Raw genomic sequence first — 22977 nt, 5'->3', positions numbered from 1 at the left:
TATTTTATTCTGGGTGATTGACACTGGGCACAACAACAAGCGTGACTGGTGTCTCGGTTTAGTGGGTCCGTGGAAAGCAGCGGGGAAAGATTAAACGTTCCGCATGCTTTTCTTCGCCACATGGTTCCGCTATCCAGTTCACTGGCTTGAAACTTAACTACACTAATTACAAAATATCTTGGGTTACCTCTCGCCGATATTAATATTGTTGTTATTGTTATTTACGCTCACTAACAAAATGGTAAATAAAATAGCCCAGGTGTTAAATGAAAATCATATTTATTTGCAGATAGCTGTGGTCTTCTACATCAATATAAAACAAGCAAAATATATATTATAATACTACCATGAGCTATACATAATATGAATCTGTAACAGTGTATACAAAAATAGACAAATATCAAAACACAACATTTACACAAGTGGGGAATATTTACATACAACAAAAACAACATCAGATGACACAAGACTACCTGTAAGTACTAATTCTGATTTCACCCAGTTGCTCTTTTCCTTGGGATTCATAGAGAAACCATGTTATTCGTGCAAATCAATTGCGTTGCTAGAATCACGATAACCATATGCACAAGAATCTGGTGGTAATGTAACAGGTGGAAGAGTGGGCTTGTGACTGATCATGGATTCAAATCTCTGGAACGATTGGGAAAATCTGGTTCCGGTGAAGCTGCTCAGTGGCTACCACACTCACAATACTGTCACATGTGAAAACCCCACATGTGAATTCAAAGCACATGTGCTTTCTGGACACATGTTGGTTTGCACATGTGAACAATATTTCTCATGTTGTATTCTGACGTCATGTGACAGTTTTTACTTCAGATGTAAAAAAAAAAAAAAAAAGTCAATTTCTAGATGAAGCGGGGGGGGGGGGGGGGGGGGGGTCCACATGTGATTTTTTTTTCACATTTTCTACTGCCATTAGATACTTCAATATTTGTTTCACATGTGAAAACTTCAGTTCAAATGCAAAGAATTTACGGGTGAAAATATCAATGGGAAATTTCACACGTATGAAAATCAACCTGTGTCCAAAACGCACATGTATGTGCTGTGAATTCCCATGTGGGTTTGTTTTTTTTGTAAGGGCAGTAGAAGACTGTGGTTGTACTGGGCAGCTCCCAGTGTGAATGTGTGTAACTGTATGAATGTGAGGCAGGGTGTTGCTGGAAAAAAGCATAGACGCTCAGTAAACCTTCCCTGGATAAATAAAGGTTAAAAAAAAGAATCCGTGATTCCGTATCCTGTTTCAGAGACACTTTGGGATTACAGGCCAATTCTACGAGTTGACAACTAGCAATGATATTGTGCATCTGTGTATAGAAATGCATTTCAAGCTTTCCATCTTGACCAAGGTGAAAGCCAAGGACTGCAAGTGGCCAGACAATGTCCTCGAACACCGTCCATGAAGTGCTATGCTTTGTTTATGGAAAATACTGACAGAATACATATAGCCTGATCTACATATGTCGGTGGCACATTCTTCTCTCAAACACAACACAATTGTATGACGACAGCATCAAATATTTGTCCTATATACTTATAGTACACCAAACATGAGCAGCAGAGTTCAAGTAATGCCAATCACACAGGTTCATCAGTAATGCATCAGCACAGGAACAGGTTACACACACACTATAGTGAACAGAACAAAAACCACTCACTGTCTAATATACGTCTACTGCCTAAGAACTACAAAAACATTTGGCGTAGTATTTTCTTCACATCAAATAAAACAATATTGAATACTATTTTGAGGAACTGCGAGTATTTTCTATCGTTCTGAATGATTCTACCCTCGACTGATGTCACCATATGAACTGACTTCAGACCAGCACAGCCGTTTTATTCAGAAATGTACAGAGGTGAAGCTCGGTTCATTCCAGCTCTGTGATCCTGATGTGCACAAATAAGGAGGATGGAGGAATACTGGTTCCATCTTTGGACAAAAGGTGAATGTGACGATACCCTGGGGACAGGAAACAAAGCAAGAATGATTAGTTGTATCCACTTTCCCTCAACCTGCCTCACCGACTTCAGTTTGTTATTTCCTACGTTTCCCAGAATGCCTTTCGACAAACTCCCAAAGAACGTGCCTGAACATGCCTAAGCATCTCAGCTTTGGATTTTTATGTGTGGGTGGAGAGAGTGATAGTGATTGGGGAGCGAGAGTTTTTCCAGTTGAGAAAAAGTGAGAGTCACACCCCTTATTCAAAACACCACATATCTTGTGGCTGCATAAGTTCTGGTCAATTTAGTGCTACTGTCAGTGGAGAAATTGGTATCTCTGCCTCTTGTAACTTATGAAATTTGAACGCCGGTGCAAAATGGCGGCTCTAGAAAGAAGCCCCTTTCTCTTCAATTCTAAGGGACTGACACCAAAACCTGATGTTTACCATTAATGTTTTAGATTGCTGAAACATTTGCTGCCATCAAACGACATCGTAGCTGCGATGGAAATATTTCAGCGTGACGTCACGTTGTCCATGCTTGGCTAGTTATCCATGGGAATAAGAAAAATGCACCAAACAGCAAAATGGACCCAGAAATGCAAGGTACATCACCAATAGTGTTAAAGTGTTTTAGGGTGAATTTTTCTTTAAAGCTGCAATGAGCAATTTTCCAACCACTAGAGGGTGACAGAAACCACAACACATTTGTAAATAAAGCACAGCAAAACTACTGGACAACGGAGGCCGCTAAGGACAAACCGTGCAGAAAGGCTAATAGCTAAGTGTCGCCGGTTACCAGTCTCACTTTGCCATATATTTCTCCCGCTGAAGGTTACCCACAATGACAAGTGAAGAGGTAGGCAGCAAGTTTACTAGTTTACTCGCTCACTTCATCGATTCCGCCATTATGAGAATTTTTTTCGCCACTTTTAAACAGCGAGGGAGGAGACAAGCTAGTTTTAAAAAATGAAAAGCTACTGAATGGGTCAGGAGGAGCTACAAGTCGGTTCGGGTTTTGACAACAAGCTTTAGAAGAGGTGAAAACAGCAACACAGCTAGCCAGCGTGTGTGGATGTTGGTTTATATCATTATGTCTCAATGAAATCTCCACATAACACACGGTAGTTTCAGGATTGGTTATAGGGTCTGAAATCGCTTATTGCAGGTTTAATGTTGAGGCTTCGGTTTCTCAAAAGCAAGACGCTTTACAATGGAAAAATGATTGTCTGTGCTGAGACGATTTGGAGAAATCTAGCCCAGTTTGTTATTGATGTACGTAGAACAAAACAGTTAACAAAAATAGTTACCACAGACTAACGCTTTCATTTTTATGTCCCCAAAGAGGCAAGTTTTCTGACAGCACAGGCACTATACAGTCAAAGTATGCTATAAGATGCTGTAACACTCCAAAGTCAGCTCAGCTTTATCAACCTTACCTTGCTGAATGCAGCTGAGAGGCAGTGTATACTGCCCGATAAAGTCATTTTTGGATGTCTTGTCATAGTCTTCCACCACAAAGCGCACCAGGGCCAGTTCAGCAGCATGGATGGTGAAGCGCAGGGTGTCGTACCACACAGGGTTGAACCCTGTAAATATGACAAATAAGCGTGTCTTGTTCAGTGTCAGCACTCACATGGCTCTTAGTGAAATGTTGCACAATTTTTATAAAGTGAAAATGCATTCTTGCAAAGTGACAAGTCACAATTCACTGTGAAACTACACACAGATCTGACATATGGAAACTCATCCATCCATAATCTGTTTGTTCATTCGTTCATTCATCCCTTCATTCCCACTGAGCGCTAGACATGATTTCAACATTGTGTCTCTGCTTTAGCTCTCATATAGTCCCGGATCTTTTTGGCTATGTATACTGTTTTAGACCAAGCAGTAAATACATTATTACATACAAACAATGCGTAACATCTGTAAATATCAAAAACCACCAGAGAAGTCCATATGATAATGCTTTATTTTTGTCATATACCCCAAAATCCCTATGGATCCCCTTATATCTAAAAATGCTTAAACATAGCATAAATTACTTTAAATTTAGGAAACATGCACATCCGAAGTAGGATATTGTGCTAAAATAGTTTAAATTGATATTGCTCAAACTGAAGTTTGAGGACCCAACCGCCATAAAAAAAAAAAGAAGAAGAATGAAGTTTGAGGAAGCACATTGTGCATGCCCAAAACGTTCAGCTCTTTTGTAGGCTGAAGTACTGTCAGTTGGCAGTGTTGTTTTCCCTGCACCAGCGTCAACGGATTTAAAAGAAATCAGAAAATAGGAAGAGAGAAAATCTGCACTTTTGGTATTCTTCTTTTTATCCATAAATTGTCTAGCTTCATTGACTTTTAGCAAGTTGCGTGACACAATATGAATGCTCTCTAGCTAGCTAGCAAGCATTCTCTGCTAACAACCAGTCATATAAGGTGTTACTGAGTGTGAAACTCAGTATCATAAACTATGAACCCTCAATGTCAGATATAGTATGTCCTCACTATTTTTTCATGTTCTAAGTAAAAAATAAGTGTTTTTCCTAGGAAGTTTTTACATTCTACTACTTGTATTTTTACTTAGTAATTTTCGTCATTTTCCCTTCAACTATTTTGTTAGAATATGAACTCTGTCCTATATTGTTTCATGTTCTAAGTAAAAAATAAAAGAACTGAAGCTAACACTGTGTGCAAACTTCACCGTTATTCCATGTTTACACATTTAAACTTAAGCGTTGGAAATACATTGGTTAAATGTCCAGGCTAAAACCTGGTTAAATAGGGTTGAAAAAAGTAAGTCTAGTAGTCTACCTCATATCTTAGCTGTCGACTGAACATCATTTAAACATATAGATAGTCGTTGAAATTACATGGTAATAAGGTCTAGGTCTAGGTCTAGGTCATAGACGTCTACTAAACTTTCACTTTTCAACCCCATGTAACCGAAATGTAGCCTAGATGTCTATGAACCATGTAGACGTGTTTTCAATGGCTAATCAACCTAAAACTGCAGAGGGTTCATTCATTCTTTCATTTCTTTGGCTGTAAGAGCAGTGGCCTGGCCTTTACTGTACCATTGTTCTCAATGTATCTGGTCTCCTGCTTGGCTTGGTCCAGGGGAACTCCATGGATCTCCACTCTGACCAGCGGATCCACTATGGATCCCTCTTTGATGTTCACTTTGGGCAGCTGCTGGCCGCTGATCACCTTCAAAACACATAAACGCACAAATTCGGACTTGGTTATCAGTGGAAGCTTCATGGATTATTCATCCATGAAGCTTCCACTGATAACGTTAATGACTGATAATGACATCTATGATAATGACTGCATGGATCGAGTATTTCTTAGATAGCTTCCTTTCCTTCCTTCCTTAGCTTTCCTGTCCTTTTTTACCTGTATGGTGAGAATCAGGGATTGGTAGCCGTCCCGGTGTCTGGGCGTCTCTGGGTCAAATCTTCTCTCGGCTTGTCTCATGAAGGCAGGCTTCAGGATGTAGCCGCAGCGTCCGTTCTGACTAAACAGTCCATCGTTCAGATCCATCCCTTCCCCAGCAGTCTGGAAATTCAATGCAACTGAGTGGAAAGGAAAAGAAAGAAGGTTTCTTTTTTTACTCCTTTACCACAATGATTCATTTCAACCTATTCTTGGCATGGACTTTATATTGAGAACACACTGTCTTTAGGCACTTTGAGAGAATGGGAATATGATTATTAAAGCTGCACTGGGCAAGTTTGCACGTTGGTAGGTGATAAGTATGCTGAAGACAAGAAGATTCATTCATTCATTTTCCATACCCGTTCATTTGTATTCAGGGTCACAGGGGGGTGGAGCCTATCCCAGCATGCATTGAGGGGAAGGCAGGGAAACACCCTGAACAGGTCGGCAGTCCATCGCAGAGAGAAGAAGATATTCTTACATAAAAATCTAGCCTAGTGCAGCTTTAATAGTAGAAAAAAGGGTTGCAAAAATGCAATTTATTTGAAAAAAGAGGTCCAAACGCCTGCTTGAGATACAGTAAAAGTTCTCTTTGAACATCTTTGAATTGCACTCACCGATTTGGCACCCAGCATTCCACATTTCCTGAGGATTGAAATTGGAGGAGTCGGTTCGGAAGCCACTGGGATAAACCCTGGTCAGCTGCCGCGAATTATGATGCACAAACTCTGCCCCTGAAATAGAGATACTACATCAGAGACACAGTCAAACTTTACAATTTACTCAACTGTTGTGAGTTTTTCTTAAGGCCGACACCAATACCAATATTTATGGACTGAAAACCCCAGTTGATGATATTGTGTGCTGATCATCAATGTCTTTAAATCTGATCATGTTCATGCCAAACGATTCTCCAAAATTACAAGTATTCAGTGTTTCCCTCAGAATTCTATTTAGACCATAGTTAAATACATTAAAACATTAAAACTCCTTTGAAACCCAGGATAGTCTAAATGCTGTTTCAGAGGTTTTTCCACCCTGACAAGAATACAATTTTATTTTTTTTATTTTTTTTGCATGAAAATGGTCGAGAATGGTCGAGTATGTAAAGATATTGAGTATTGGTATAAAATCCAAAAATCCCAAATTATCAATAATGGCAATCAAAATCTCATATTGGTCAAACCCTACTATTCACATCAACCACAAATGTTTTGAGGGCTAATGAAGAAAAGATGGCTGAAGGATGACTGGACTCACCGGCCTCTCTCAGGTGTTTACGGGCTTTGGGCTCAGTGAAAGAGGAAACCTCATAGAACTTGGAGTGGATGCGGGAGTGTTTGAAGCTGCTGAAGTGGACACTCTTGCAGTAAACGACGCAGTCTGACAGCTCCTTGGACAGACGTTGCTTCGATTTCTAGAAGAAGACCACAAAGGATAATGAGGGTAAAACCCTGATGAAGGCAGAAGCCAATACGCATAGGTGTTTTTTAAAGTAATAATCTGCAACTTTTTCATGTAAATATACTGTATGTCCGTTAAATAAATACCATACAATAGTAATTCAACCTAAAGCCAGTTCATGAACCATCCTGTTCGGCCATGGTGGCTATCACTGTTCATGCTAACTACCCAGTTCTTCTTCTATTTTTCTGGAAACATAAAACGCATCACTTGCTATGCACTGGAGCTTTTTTCCAGGAAAGACCTACCAGACACAGGGGGTTTAGAACAGCAAATGTTAAAGCTTTCATGAACTGGGTATAGGTTGAATCACTATTGTGTTCTATCAGAGTCGCAAAATAGACATTTAGCTATATGAAAATGTTGCGGATCGCTACTTTAATCACTGACACGTGGCAGGGCAAACCCTTCTGATGTGAAGGAATCCTGTCATGGGTGGAAGCACCCCGAGCGCAGCGAAACCCCGAGACAACCCCCCCCCCCCTTGGATGGTGTAAGCGATACTCAACCGCTATGCCAACCAAAAGCAGGTCTGTTGCCAGTGCAGCTTCCATGACTGTAAAGTTCAGGAGGTGTGCGGGGGCCCAAAACACCAGAATGATAGCGAAACCTCCGAGGCTCCTCCGGCGCACGCCTGCCTGCTTCCTCATGAAAGCTGATCCGGCTGGTCCACCCAAGCTTCAGAGACAACCCCCCCCCCCTCCCTCCTCCCCATCGGTCTACAAGACGACAAGACAGCCATCTCTGAAGTCATTTAAACCATCGGCAAGGGCACCGCCGAGCTCACATCACTGCCAAACCCGACGCTGGCCTCACCTCCGATGACCGTGTTGACAGGAGTCCCAGTGTGGCATTTCATGCTTCTCAGATGCTTATCAATAAACATGGCTCTAACTGCTGACTGCTTCGTTTACACACTTAGTTTGCTGTACTGGACATAGTCGCGCGTTCAAGCGGTGCTCATAAGGCATTATAAGGCAACGTAAGCACATTATAAGCACATGGTGAGTGCATGACAGTTAATTATATGGAAAACACAATGTGGAAAAAATTAGGGGGTTGAATACTTTACGGAGCATCTGTAAAGTTAATGAAATTATACTAAACTGGATGTCACTTTCTGATGTTTGTCTTTGATTGTGTTGTAAGAAAAGTTTATCTGTTTCTAATGCTCTTATAAATCTGCTTGTAATGCTTCACAATGCACTACAAGTAAAGTGTTACCAGTAAAACTACTAACTTAAAATACTCAAAAAAGTCCACAAAAAAGCCACTCAATTGCAGTAACAAGAGTAACTGCAACTCATGACTTTCACCCTTGATATTAACCCATAGAGTCTAGCTCATATCCAGAGAAAGATAACTGTGATTGGGAGGACGACGACAGTCAGAGGCGCTACAGTGTTTAGCAACTGAGGTGATTCCTGACTGCAATTAGTGGCGTTCAGCGGATCAAGTGTCCCATTTTAGAGGACACTATGCCTACAACCTTCACCTTACGTAGCCTGGCCTGGCTTAGTCTGGCCTCTTACATGGTAGAATGTCAGGATGGCAACCATGAGATACTGTCCTCTCTTTCTCTCTCTATCTATCTTATTCTGTTTCTCCCCTCTTGTCTACTTGTAGATTTGAAATGCATTGCTGTCGTCTTGCCTCTTTTTCCATTCATCTCTTTGTCAGTTCAATTAAGTTCAGTTCAGTTCAGTACAGGTCAATTCAGTTCAGTTCAATTCAATTCAATTCAATTCAAAACTAGCATGACAGGACAGAAACCTGTGTTGCCAAAGCAGTTACCTCAACTGAGGTAATATTATAGACATTAAAGAACTACACTGACTTGTTGGGAGTTTGGCTCATTGGTCACCTTACCCAATATGTGATGAGAGGATTAGCACCAAAATCATCTCTGTGTCCCTGGTAGGTAGTTCTGTCCGGTGCGCACACTAACTGTTAGCATACAGTATGTTAAGTAATCGACTAGCATTATCCAAAGTATGAAAATAATCCTTTAAGTAATCCAAAGTTGGTATTGGTTTTTATTTTATGGCCTGTAGATTCATAACTTCTGAAAACAAAATCTTAATTTTCAGCTTTAGTGAAATCTATTACGAACCAACAGCTGTCTGGCAGTTTTATGTAACATATTGTATGCTAAAGCATTAGCATGCACACCAGACAGAACTACCAGAGACAGAGATGATTTCGGTGCCAATCCTCTCATCACATACCCAGCAAACAAGCCCTTTTGGGGCCCATGTGGGGCCACTGTGGGCTTTGTGGGGCCCATGTGGGGCCACTGTGGGCCTTTCACAGATGATTAGTAGTAATTAAAGACTAGTAGACTGGTAGTAATTGAAAAGAAAAATGAATATCAGTGTTATCAGCAGTAATATAGTAAATAAATATTCAGCAACAATTCAATTCAACTACCGGTATTCTAGTAATCATGCATGATTGGAGTGACTACATAGAGTTTAAAAACTCCACCTGTTAACACTGCTCTTGTAGAGGTACTCCTCCTGAGCAGCTAATAATAGTCTAATACTCTTTCTTTCTTTCTTTCTTTTCCTGTCTTTCCCTGTCTGCCTCTGTCTTTCTCTCCCCTATCACAGTGTGTAAGCAGATCACCTTATCTAACACCCAGTGTCTGCTCCCTGGCCTTCAATCCCATGTATCTTTCATGAGGGATGACAGAGGTTTATGCAATCCTTTTCCGCTGGATAAAAAGGTGACCAGATTTCCAGTCATTTATGCAGGCGGCTTAATAGTAAACAGGCAACCAAACTCTGACTGAATCAAACTCGACACACTTGGGAAACATATATTGGGGTTCTTTGGTTTTGGCTTTGGCTGTAATATTGCATTTGGTACTAAGGAGAAGCATTATAAGGCGAGAATGCCATGTGAAAAAACAGGCAAACTAAGTGGATTTGTGTTTTTTGTGCTATGTGGTTCTTCCATGTTCAAAACTCCAAGCACTGCTAAAATATTCTACTTAGTATTGAACATTTTCTCAAAGTGCATATGTTAAAATAAAGGTAAAACAAATGGGTTGTGTCTATTTGTGCAGTTAAATAACAGCAGCAGATTAAGATTTAAAGACTCGGCTGTGGTGGCAACCTTAATTAATGTTTCATATGCAATATTAAAGAAATATGTTGTGAAATGAAGGGCAGATATACTGATCAGGAAGGAATAGACACAGAGCTAAGACTTTACTTGAGGTGGTGCTCATTATAAGGCATTATAAGCATATTGTGAGTGCATAATTTATTATAGTCAGAGCATGACATAATAAACACAATGTGCAAAAAATTTAGAGAGTTGAATACTTTATGGGTCAGCTGTATACTTTATGAGGAGTCTGGAGGATTGTTCTCACTGTGTTTTGTACTGGTATTATACCTGTAAATCCTCTTGGTATACAGTATCTATGATGTTGAATGATCACACATTCACACTGGGAGCTGCCCAGCACAACCACAGTGTTCTACTGGTGGCCACTGAGCTGCTCCTGGAGCAGTTGGGGGGGATCGGTGCCTTGCTCAAGGGCACCTCAATGGCAGTTGTTGAGGGAAGGGAGATCATTACTAATTCACTTGCCCTAGGTGTTCTCAGGTCCCTCAGCTGTTGGAACAGTACAGTGTTCAAACAAATCACCTGGACCGGACAGCAAATGGGGATTCTAATGTAACTGCAAACTGTAATTCAGTAAATTAACTCATAAACAAGGTGTATTTAATCAAACGGAGTGCCTTCATTTTTAATTATGGGCCAGTCAGCTTAATCTGAGAAGTGTTCCAACCACAAATTCAAATCCACTTCCTGAATTGACTCGATGTTGACGGATGTATCATGAGCGTAGAAGTGACTGAACTCGACCATGGACCATGTTCCGGTGTCAGTCTGGCTCACCAGACTGTGCGTAATGAGGTGTCTGGGTCTGAGACCAAAGGGTTCACCGGTGTACAGGTTAGCAAACTGACCCACCTTGGGCTTGCGGCGGAGGCTGTCGCGGTGGAGGTTGTCCTCGTCGATTTCGGCCGCCTCATCTTCATCACTGACCTCGCCGGTGAGAGAGTCCTCCACCATCCCGTTGAAACTCTCCTCCAGACCACCGATCTTCTTCGCCTTCAGCAGAATCTTCCCCTTGAGATCCTGACAAAGAGGTCAAAGACAATCCCAGTGTCACACTTGACTTGATGTACAGTTTCATCTTCAGTGAATTTGTGTTCTTCAAAGAAACCGGGAATAACTGAACTTGATTAAAGTAAACAGTGAAGGGCACAAGAAATAGGGGTAAACAGAGTATTCCTTATGCTGAATACATATCTTGCTATGTTATTTTAGTAAATAGTCATTGTGGGTCCAGCATCCTACCATCAGTAAGAAACATGCATTGGTAAATCTGTTCAATATTGTAATGAGAAAGGAAAATCCAATATATTGTGAACAGGGATTGACATTGAGCAGGGTCAGACAAATGCATTGATATGAAAGAAAACTTGATTAAACTGAAGGACACAAGGTAAGGTTTTTTTTTTTTAGTTGCAGAAGTTATTATATTTCCTAAAATGGTGATACAAATAGGGTATTAGACTCAGAGAAAATGCACCCTGAAAAGAGGCCTGTCATATTCTCCAGCACTGCAGGAGGGGAACAATATTCTGGCTTTTAATAATTCAGGGCGCCAGCGTTGCATGTAGACACAGATCATATGGCCCAGGAGGCTCTGACAGGCTTTGGGGAGAAAGTGAAGGTGCCCTCTGGGTCACTGTGCTCTTCAGGCCCTAAGGGATCAGGCTGCCTAGCCAAGCAGAAGATAGCCTCGATTAACACCACCATATATAGTGGTGAGAGCCAAGCTCGGGTCAATTCACTGTCGGTTTGACACAAATGACCGTGACAACAAAATGATACTCATGTTTGACCTATTGGTTAGGGTTAGACCAATGTTTTGTGCCGATATCGGCCTTTGATTAAAAATGGGATATGGTCCAGTCAGTGTCATCCAGCTCTATGATGATTTTGATGCAATTTGATTGATTACATAGAATAGAGTTGGCAACCAAACTTTGAAGTTCCGTCACAGCTCTCCTGTCAACCGCAGTCATGGAGGTCCATTGGAGAATTAGCTGTGTGCAAGTAATGTCTAAATCTACCTGAAAAAGATAGTCATGGTGTTGCTGTAGATCCAATCCAAGTAAGTAAAAGTGAATAGTTTCCAAATGTGGGTTACTGTCTTGTCTTTAGCTCTAGTCTCTAGGCTCAAGTCAAAACACTCGAGTTGTAGCTTGAGAAGAGTCAGCTCAGTTAACCAAACAAACTTGGTTTTTGGCTTTGTTAGCTAGCTACAAGGGCGTAGCGGACACGGGGTACGCGAGGGGGACACGTCCCATGCAGTTCCCGTATCTGTCCCCTGTCCCCCGCACTTTATTCCCAAATTCCTACTCAGAATTCTCTCTCTCTCTCTCTCTCTCTCTCTCTCTCTCTCTTTTCTTAAGGGAAACAATAATACTTGTATGATAGCGGTTTGCACTTGTATTTGTCAGTTTCATTCCTCCTTTCCCCCTCTGTTTTCTTTACAAATCGCACTCTGCTGCCGTTTCTAATATCATTAAGTCATTTCCAATAATAAGTGCGCTTACAGTATTTCTATAATAACTCAGTCCTATAGTCCTATAACTGCTTTAGGCCTGGATCTACTAAAGGTTTGCGCCACCACAAATCGCATTGTTTTCTGATCTACTAAGACGGCCGTTTTTTGCGGTGTGGTCTAATTGCATATGCATTTGTGGGTGTACCAAGGCTGAGGCACAAAATAAAGGGAGGGATTTATGGAAATTGGTAGTGGCCGTGATTTATCAAGAGGCGATGGCCGTTAACACCTGCTGATTGCGCACGGCAAAGCATGTCTTATCATTTTGCGCATAGGATAGCTCTGCTGGAACTGTCTCTGGAACCGGTCTAAGATCAAAGTGACAGTCATCTACACAGCAACATGCAGTCATTAGATCGCAGGGTTTAAACGACTTAAAAATGTACAATTTAAGCCTCATTGGCAGAGTAGCAGAATACGCACTCAATATTCAGACTATTAACTAAATATAAAAAAAAGCACACTCTTCTCTGGAGCGTGCAACTTTCTCTTTGCTGACACTAAGGAGAGGCGCAGAAACACGTTTGGGTGCTTCACTTAGGCTAGATCATGGCCATGAATATTATGCTCAACAAATAAGACGGGCTGTAGACTTTAGTTTGTGTTATGATGAATAGGCCTATAATACTATTTGAAATCTGTTGATTTATGTTTGTGAAAATCGAATGGGAGAGGATCTTTCAATAAATAATTCAATAAAAGTCATCTTACTCCTGAACAATCTGTCCCCCTCACTTCTGAAATTATGGCTACGCCCCTGGCTAGCTAACTAGCCAGCAGGCAAATTTAGCAAAGCAACTTTTGTTAATGTTACTACTAACCACTACTAACACTAGTTTCTACTAGATATGTTAGCTAGTGTGCAAATCAGATGTATTTACAACAAGACAGTGATGGTTAGCCAACCAGATAGGTTAGCTAAACACAAAATCAATCATGATCAGTTACCAGACAAAACCAGCACAGAAATGAAACATGTCTCTTGAATTCTATTGAGAGGGCCAAGTCATAGGCATGTAAAAATGCAATTGTTCATAGCCACTATTGGCCAAGAGCTGAAGACTTCCAATATGGCCGCTAGAGGGTGGGGTCATCACCTGAAAGGTGACAGAAAAACTGTTTAACTAGAGACTGACAAAACTTTTCAAAACTGTAATGCCAGCTCTCTAGCTACAACATACTATGAGGTAGAGTCAGGACTACGGGCTGTATGCCTCACCTCAGGAGACGGTAGCCCAATGGGGGCCTTGCCATCCAATGTGCTTTTCAATAGCTTGTCACCGAGGATGTGGTTGAGGTGTCGGGCCATGACTCTCTGTTGCTCAACGCTGCAGTGGTTCTCGATGGACAGGATGACCGGGTACTCCGATACCTGGAGGGGAGAGAGGAGGAGGTGGAGGGGTGGAGGGAGTTAGAGAAGCCGTAATTTAACACTGAAGAGCATTATCATAGGGGAAAGCTAATACGCCTGCTGCCATACACCTACGGGTTCTGCTTAGCTGGACCGACAGGCTGACAGACCGACAGATGGATGGACAAGGGGTCATGAGGCCACAATATTCAGTTGCGGACAGATGCTCATACACACCAAGCCCTGACATGCACGTGAACCTGGCAGCTGCTCGCGTTGGCACGAGGCTGGTGCTCCGTGGCAGATGCCTGGCTGGTTCGCTTTATAGGCCTTTCAGATATGTCTTGGATATCATCGCACGGTTGTACTCCCACTTATAAATATACAATGAGGTGCTGAGCGGTTTGTTGATACAGCATTACAGGGCAACAATGAAAGCAAAAACAATTGCAATGCCAGCATGAGGGGATTACAAAACATGGTAGAACTTGGTCTTCCACTCATTTGATCTATCTGTTTGAAACGCTACATTGAGATCATACATGATCATCTTTCCAAGAGGGTTGGGACTGTGTAAGCTGCGCAGCCTACAAATATTTTAAGAGCTCTGTTCCAAAACTGTATATCTATTTTGGAAAAAATAATCAGTATTTTTGTAAGAGGGGATGTTATTTGCCAAAGGTCTCATTTTTTAACCAAACCCTTCAGGTTTGCATTTGGCTCCAGAATGGCAGTAATTCCCAAAGTGAAACCTCCCATGCTTTTACAACATGGGTGATGCTACCTTAAAAGCGTAGTTGCCCAGTGCGTTGACCACATCCTTGAAGAGTATCTTGGAGGTGAAAGTGTGTCCGTGGTAGACGATGGGCTCTCCATTGGCACCATCCCAGCAGTCTACCTCTACGCACCGGCAGCCACGATTCAGAGCCCTGAGCAGCAACCACAAGTTCATTCATTCACTCATTCATGGATTAATTCATTCATTGTTTTTATTTGCCCGCTTATTCTAATCCAGGGTCACAGGGGCTGGAGTCTATCCCAGGCTACAAGTTAATTTCATTTGTTAATGCCATCAGTCCTAATGCAACAGTTTATTAGATTGTATTCAAGATTAATACAATTTATGTAACAGAATGAATCAGTTCAAAATAGCACGAGGTCAGGACACTCATTTAATTAACTTGTGTTGCCTCCATTTGATCAATAAATGCTGTATAATGATGGATGATGGAAGATTAAAACAAGGTAACATCAACAAATCTCTTTCTATTACTCCTCAGATGCTCAATGGAGCATGGTAGAACAAGCATTAGGCAGAAGTGGATGGCTTTGGATGTTTGATTTCCGCTGAGGGAACCCTGAAATCTATAAAATGGTATTGGAAGTTGATTTAGATAAAAGCATCTACTAAATGGCTTACAGTATTATTTTATGAATTCTGTAGTTGGATGGGACAGATGTGTTTTAAGATGCAGAGCTACCTTTTTGTTATTCCATTGGTTGAATTTGGAAGTTTGATAGCTACACCATCGATTTCTAACACGCCGGGTTAATCCAGCAGTGACCGATAATAAGCCAGCGTCCCGCTACCTGATGTAACCCTCCACACTGCTGTGTCCTCGGAGCTGGTCCTCCATCAGGTAGGTGTTGTGGGAGGAGGAAACGAAGTAATGGCACAGCGGCTGGCTCATGTCCTGGAAGATGCCCCGCCGCCGTGGGTTGAAGATGGAGCCCTCGGCCGAGCCCAGGTACATCAAGAAGCCGTCAAATGTCATGGCATTCAGCAGCTTGGCTGAAAAACCATCAGGGTAACGTCAGAACCTACTCTTCCATTGGCAGTTTTTACATATCATGTCCTAAAAATGCCAAAGTCTGGCTGAACAAGATCTTTGCAATGCTTCATCTTATACCAACATGCAATAGTACACTGATCTGTACCATGGGACAGTACGATAGGACTCACAATGATCTGTCTCAATAGTGAGGGATAATGGGCAGTAATAGTACCAGTAATATATCATATGACCTCTGGTTTATAACACATTCATAAAACTATAACAAGCGCTTCATATCAGCTGTGTGGCACAATTTATTCCATCCTTACGTCAGATTCCACAAGGTGTTCAACGGTGTATTGATTTGTTGGGCAAAAATTTTGTAAAACAGCGTAAAGCAAAATCTAGTGTTTCCATGGAGCACAACAGCTAATCTGAATTGGTTTTAATTTTGGGGTGAGGGTGAGGTTGTGAATCTTGTGATTTGAAGGTTTCAAAAATTGTAGTTATCACTTGACTAAGCACCCCAAAACACACAAATTGAATATTTTATCAGTATCAAAATATTTCCAGTGATAACCTATGATATGCTAGGATTTGGGTATGGGTTAGGTATGGGTTTTTGAAGGCCGATACTGATATTTTATGGCAATATTCAATATCTTTCAATTTGACAATTTTCATGCAAAGAAAATTCCCCAAAATTGGATACTTGTGCTGACTGATCAAAATGTTGCAATAGAATCAGTTCAGGCTTCCCATCAGTACAACCAGTGTAGTACTGACCAATTATGTATGTAAACAAACATCATATCCATGATATCAGAGGTGGATGACACTGACTGGAGCAGATCTGATTATTAGGTGCTCGGGAGGAGCGCGCCTATAAGAGTCGAGCTCTGTGTGTGCATGCATTTGTTCGTTTGCTCATGTGTAATGCTTTTGCCATGTTTAGGGGAATTAGGTTATGCACTGTTCAGGCGGTGCAGAGCCCTGCATTAAGGGAAATACAGTGTGCGCTTGTACACCAGGTAGAAGTCAAAAGAGCATCAACCATTTGGAGGCTGGTGCGCTGTACATCCACATACCAGGAAGTAGCAGCGATACTCTTAGCTACAAAAACACTGTGCCACCACAGCTCTTTGATGCCAACAGGTGGAGCTTTTAACGTCAATGTAGTTCACTCACCCCAATCATATTGGTCTGAACCTAGTCTATGTACCTGTGTCGGAGGGCTCGTAGCGCTCGATGAGCTGCTTGGCATACTGCTGGATGTCGTCCCCCTCCAGCTGCTCCTCTCTCACAAAGTCCTCCAGGTCCGTCTGGGATAGCTTCTGGCCGTCACCAGAGTAGTCCTGGAAAACCCTTAGTACATCCTCCCGCTGGGTCAACATCTTGTAGAACAGCACAAACTCGTCGTCCTCAAGCGTACCCGACTGAGACTTATCGGCCATCTGAGAAGAGAGAGAAGAACATGGGTCTATGGACAGATGCATTAAAACTCAGAGGTCTGGAGGCAGAAATAATCTCATTGCTTGAGTTAAACCTCCATGGGTGGAGCCAAAGAACCACAGTTTTTCTGGCTAAGTAACATTAGACTGAAGCCCAGTAAAAAAAGACAAGATGTAAGAGTTCCTTCTTTGCCTTTCAAGTTTACCAGTTAGCTAACTTGCACTCCAAAAAACTGTGGTTCGAAGGTTCTCACCGTGAAGAGACGGTGAGCGTGGTGCTCATTCATGTCCACGTTCATCATCTTCAGCAGGTCTTGCACTTCCTTGAAGTTCATCCTGCCATCATTGTTCTTGTCCGCCTTCTTGAACCAGTCACCAATCCATCTGGGTATGCCACTTAAGGAGAGCGTCACATTCAATGAGGATGAAACACTCAACTGCTCAATTGTTGAAACCCCTGCTGCAGATAAGCTCTTCCTCGACAGTACGATTCCACCCTAAGACATGGGTCTTCAACTGTGTGCCAATGTAACCCAAGAGTCTGCAACTTTTCACTCCAACCATTCACTACACCAGCTAATTTAATTGATTAGCACAATTTCAACCAGTGAGGAGGGAACAAATTAGAGAAATTGGCTGGTGTTTGGTTGGTCTCTTGGGCATTGATGATACATGGTTGAAGACCACTGCCCTAAGACCTTTGTGTGAAGGATACTGGTCAAGCTTCTCCCTTTCGCCCATGTTCTCCAAGTTCTCAATCAGTTTCCTCATGCCTCGGATCCAGGACTGAGCTTCCTCGGACGACTCAGCTACCAGGTCCAGGTTGCCCCTGCGACCGCGGAAGACCAGCGTGAAGCACCGGTCGGCCGGGAACTCATCAGCGATGCTGAGCAGCACCTCGGACTGGTGACCCTCTCGCACTGCCTCCACATCACTCACAGAAACTGGGCACAAAGACCATGAATTTCAGGTTGCAATATTTGTCTTCATGGATACACATTCAGGTAGTATAGCTTTCTGGAGTCGAGCCAATCAGTTACACATCAGTCAATCACTTGCTATTTACATGTGGAGTGGGCGTTGCCGGCCTTCTTGGACTTGTACCAGATGGTCGTGCAGTCGTCCTGCAGCTTGAAGTAGCGCTGCTTCTTCCAGGTGCGAGACTTGATTTTCCTCATCACCGTCCCCACCAGCATGGATTGAAGGTTGTCATCCCCCTGGATGCCTGGAGAGAGAGAGACGCATGATAGATAGAAATATATATAGGCTATGATTAGACCGATATGGGTCTTTGAAGGCCAATACCTATATTTTTCAATTGAAGCTGCCAATAGCAGTGCCAATATTCAATATCTTTCAATTGAACTGTTTTTATGCACAGAAAACCCACAAATATTCAATGTTTCCCCCAGAACATTATTCTTGTCAGGGTGGAAAAGCCTCTGGAACAGCATTTAGATCATGATGGGGCACTAAAACTCTCCACTCAAAGCCATGAAATTCGTTTAGGTGTATTAGCAGGTTTCATTGCAGGTTTTACAGACTGTTGAGTAAAATCAGACATCTGATATAAAAATAACAATAATAAAAACATATTCACTTGCTGTGGTCAGGGAGGAACCTCCATCATATCAGAGGTGGACCACACTGACTGGACCAGATCTGATTTTTAATAAAAGGCCAATATCAGCCTAATGTACACTGTCCTCAGTCTGATCATTTGTTTGATCAACGTAAACCACAATCCCATTACAGGAGACAATAAGAGACTTACGGAGGCCACTCCCTGTGGAAGCCATTTGTTGTTTTCTCACGCTTCTGCCATCTGAAAAAACAAAACAATAAAGAAAAGGCAATGCCATACTTGAAAAACATATGCTGCAGTTTCATTAGGTTGACGTTTTAGCTATTAAGATAAGCTTACATTTTTCAAACCACCATGTATACAGTTGAACAAAGATATACTAATGGAAATTTCATAGAAAAAAACGTTTTTTCCATTAGAAATCTGCCATGTACAGAGTATTTGCATATAAACATAACTTCAGAATGCAGGCTTTCCAATAGTAATTTTGAATTCTCTTGTTGTTCCAATTCCAAAGCAATATCAGATGAGCTTTTCTTCCCAAATAGCTACACTACTACTCCTGTTCACCCCACACACATAGTTAATGATTTCAAAGGCTGTTTTAGCTAAGCCACTGCATCCATTGCAGGGCTTTAACTACCTTTTAACACTCTTAGGTAGCCCTCCTAGTTTTTTTTCTGACCATTTAAAGAAAACAAACAAATTAATTGCTGAAATTTTACTACTTTACAACCGCATTCTTCTCTAATGTAGGGAAAACCCTGCAAAAACCCTGTACCTAATGAATAAGAAATGGACTTGAACTTATTCGTCTCCTTTTATGACCAGAAATATGGTCTCTTTTAGGGATGCATACACTCCTAACGAAAAGGGTTCTATATAGCACCGGGAAATGGTTCTACACAGACTTTACCTTTATAGTGCTGTAAAGAACAATTTAAGAATCAATGAAATGCTCCAAATCAGCAGTATTAAAGGAACTTTTGAAGAACCACACTGGATTTTTTATTCTGATTTAGACCGTGTGGTGTAGGCAAGTAGTCTGGCACCCGCTTCACATCGCACCAGCAGCCTCTTTGTTCAGCCTTCATCCCCATCCTGTTCTATGGTGTAGCCAGGGAGCTCAGTAAGCCGGTCTGGATGGCGTTTTTGCTGGGTCGCGCTCTGCTACCGTATGTTTTCACTGCATTTTTTTGTCCTGCCCTGCGTTTTTTGTTTCACGCCGGCGTTGAACTCACTAAGCCAACTAAGCTCCCCAAATCTCTGCCACGGTTTCAGCATTCCTTTCACTCATGACCTGAGCCGACTCAAAGTGCACAACCCAATTCTTGTTTGAATCAACAATTGGGATTTCAGTTGTTGTTACTGTTCCAAAGGGTCACTAACTTAGGTAACATAATGGCAGAATTACAGAATGAACCTTTTAAACAATAAATCAACCTACATGATGCAACAAACAAAGACAAGTAATATGAAAGTCAGTAAAAGGGCAAATAATGTATACAAAAAACAATATAAGCCAGTTGCAATATCTGTTTCTACTGTCTGTATTCTACTGTGTAAATGGATTTTCTCTGACATGTGCTTTATGTAAATAGTTCAACCACTCTGTTGAGCATTAGCCAAGGACCAGACATTGACAGTATGCTGTCTATGTGTTAAGAATTGTCTAATCATTTAGCTTGCCAAGGCAGAAATGACGCTTCTAAACCATTTCCATGTTATCTCTCCAACTTGATAACTGGTAGCATATCATTTTGAAAGTGAAATTGTATTGAACATCATGATCCCAATTCCAGTAAGCTCTCATTATGCAGAAGAGTTTCATTTGCATTTAGAAAGATGAGTTTGAACTGATGGTTTGGAGCTACAGACTGCATCATTCTCTCACGAAACCTTCCCATGCTCTCTTCCTGACATGTTGTCAAATATCTCAAGACATATTAAGTGTCCCACTGTTACAGCAAGCCTAATGACTTCACTATTAGATTCTTTGTTTCAATTTGTAATATCAAATCCCTAGAAACTGCCTTACAGAGGAGACCTAGAGCTTAAGACTGCATTTGAATGCTCTAAGATCCACTTTTTACATGTTTCTTTTCAGTGACTTCCCTCATAGACCTTTGCAAGGAAAGATCAAGGAAAAACAGGCAAGAGGAGGAAGGGAAATAAGTTTTTTTAGATTCTACCAATGGAGCCATGACATTGCTGCTGCCTACAGAGTATCTCTCACCTGTTGCATGATCGTCCCTGAGTCTTGGTCGATGCTGCTGGCTGGTTCGCAGAGCTCGAACGACAGATCGTATGGCCAGGGAGCTGCTGTCCCTCTGCATGCCTCGCTGCAATGATGCAAGCCAGCAACAACTACACCCAGAGTCAACACACCGACACTCATCTGCCCCTCCTCCCTGTCCCTCTCTCTCCATCCCCTTTTGTCCCATTGCTTGATCACCTGTCTGGCTCCGCTTTGTGTTTCGTGAACTCTTCCAAGGGGTGTATTTTAATGGCACAGTTGCGAATTCTCCATTACAGCAAGTCGTAACATAGGATCAGGAGTGTAGTGCAGGGTAAACCCCCATTTAAACTATTTACCTTTTCAGGCTGACATACATCTTTATAATGTAAATTCATAGTACACATCATAGTAAGTAGCAATTATATGAGTTATATGAGGATAGGGGATTTAAAGGTGGAAAAGAGCATAAATTCATGCTGTTCTTAAATTATAATTGATTTTTGTTTATGTACCAACTGGAAGTCAGTTTACCAGTAGAAGTCATAGTTTTATTTACCACTGGGTAGGATATATAAGAGACATGCTAATTAAAAGAGAAACATGATATTGTGCCTACATCTGGGCACTGAAGAATGGAGTCCAAGGATTGTGGTAAAAGAATAATCATAATTTAATTTGAAATCACCAGAAGGTTTAGCTCTTACAAGGAAATTCTGCTTTTAAAAGTGAAACATTTTCAGCATTTCAAAAGGAAATCAGGATTATGTTACTGCATTACTACTACACAGCAAAATCAAGTCAATCATCAGTATCAAAATTGATAACTCAATTTTGATTACAAAAAAAGTCAGACAGAACCTTATAATTCCAAGCTCATGAATTGTCACTGAAAACAATCAATACTTAAAACTGTAAAATTTCCGGTGTTTTAGTTGCAGTGTTAGTTTCAACAGCTTTTGTTTTTTCAAAACTCTTTAGAAACTGGATTATTGGCTTGTGCACTGTTACTCTGTACAAGAGAACACTTACTTAAACCCTCGTACACACAAGTAGGCCTACTAAACCTGCTGTAATGAAACCCAAGTGAGGCAGCTAGAATCAGACAATTAGCAAGCGGACCTACGGTATCTAATTCAAAGAGTCGTCATGTTGGCCACATTGAACTGGGGTTTTCAGACACAGAATTGGGCAGCCCATCTTCTCACATACAAGGTAGCGTCATCGGCAAAGAGTTAGACCCAGCCTGTTACCCCAACTTTTGGCCCAGGACCAGCATGCTACGTGTAGGGCCGGCGTAGGTACAACACAGCAGGCCACCCTGTTTGCTTGGAGACTGTCCCGTCTAATGTTACTAAGCCTCGGTCATGAAACTTTTATCAGGCCAGTTTAGCTGCCTGCTGCAGGGCATGAGGACAGGGCCGGAGGGAGAGCTTAGCCATCAAATTAACAAAATGCTCCCCTCTAATGACATGGAGCCATTACTGAGATCGGTTATGCTCCCGAGAGCGCAGAGACAGAGCCATAAAAAAATAACAAGTGTGAGTTCAAGTGTGGAGTTTTGAACATTAATATTCTTTTTTGTCTTCATCTATGTCCCCTGCTCATGTTTCGAGGCATTAATAATCCAGGGCGGCGGCTCGGCTTCCCGGCTCAGATTTCACAGTCGGAGCCAAAAGTAAAATGGGGGCAGGGGGGTGGGGGGGGGGGGGGTCCCTTCCAATGGCCTCCTAAAAATCTACTACAGTACCCATCAGCAACCTCTACAATACATGGCCCGATGTCAAGTCAGCTACGGCTGTCAGCATGGCGGTTTAGCGAATGGCCGACGTACGAACGATGCATCAAACAGCACTATAATCTATAGTACAGTGTATAGTATAGTAGTCCATATCAGTGGTTCTCAACGTGGGGTCCAGGGACCACCAGGGGTCCTTGAGGGGGTTCCAGGTGTTCCCCAGCAAATTGATGAACTGTTGAAATTGTTAACACAATTAGAGAATGTAGAAGAATGACTGTTTTGATCATAGTTTCTCTGTTATCTCTCT

General features: G+C 41.8%; 1 protein-coding gene across 1 annotated transcript; it reads right to left on the bottom strand.

The window, feature by feature from the left end:
* Positions 1-1895: 1895 nt before the first annotated feature.
* On the bottom strand, positions 1896-18907 carry plcd4a (phospholipase C, delta 4a). Its single transcript, XM_071902096.2, has 15 exons — positions 18883-18907; positions 18175-18333; positions 17824-18052; positions 17363-17492; positions 16880-17111; positions 15473-15674; positions 14667-14811; positions 13751-13903; positions 10863-11030; positions 6669-6825; positions 6026-6142; positions 5367-5545; positions 5045-5177; positions 3407-3556; positions 1896-1987 (listed from the first exon to the last, which is right to left on the bottom strand). Exons 1-15 carry the CDS (start codon positions 18905-18907, stop codon positions 1896-1898), a joined length of 2271 nt encoding a protein of 756 aa, XP_071758197.1.
* Positions 18908-22977: the final 4070 nt, after the last annotated feature.

The sequence above is a fragment of the Centroberyx gerrardi genome, chromosome 21 (genome assembly GCF_048128805.1).
Source record: "Centroberyx gerrardi isolate f3 chromosome 21, fCenGer3.hap1.cur.20231027, whole genome shotgun sequence".
NCBI lineage: Eukaryota > Metazoa > Chordata > Actinopteri > Beryciformes > Berycidae > Centroberyx > Centroberyx gerrardi.
The sequence above is the reverse complement of the archived record's forward strand: the minus strand, read 5'-3'. Positions and strand labels throughout refer to the sequence as shown.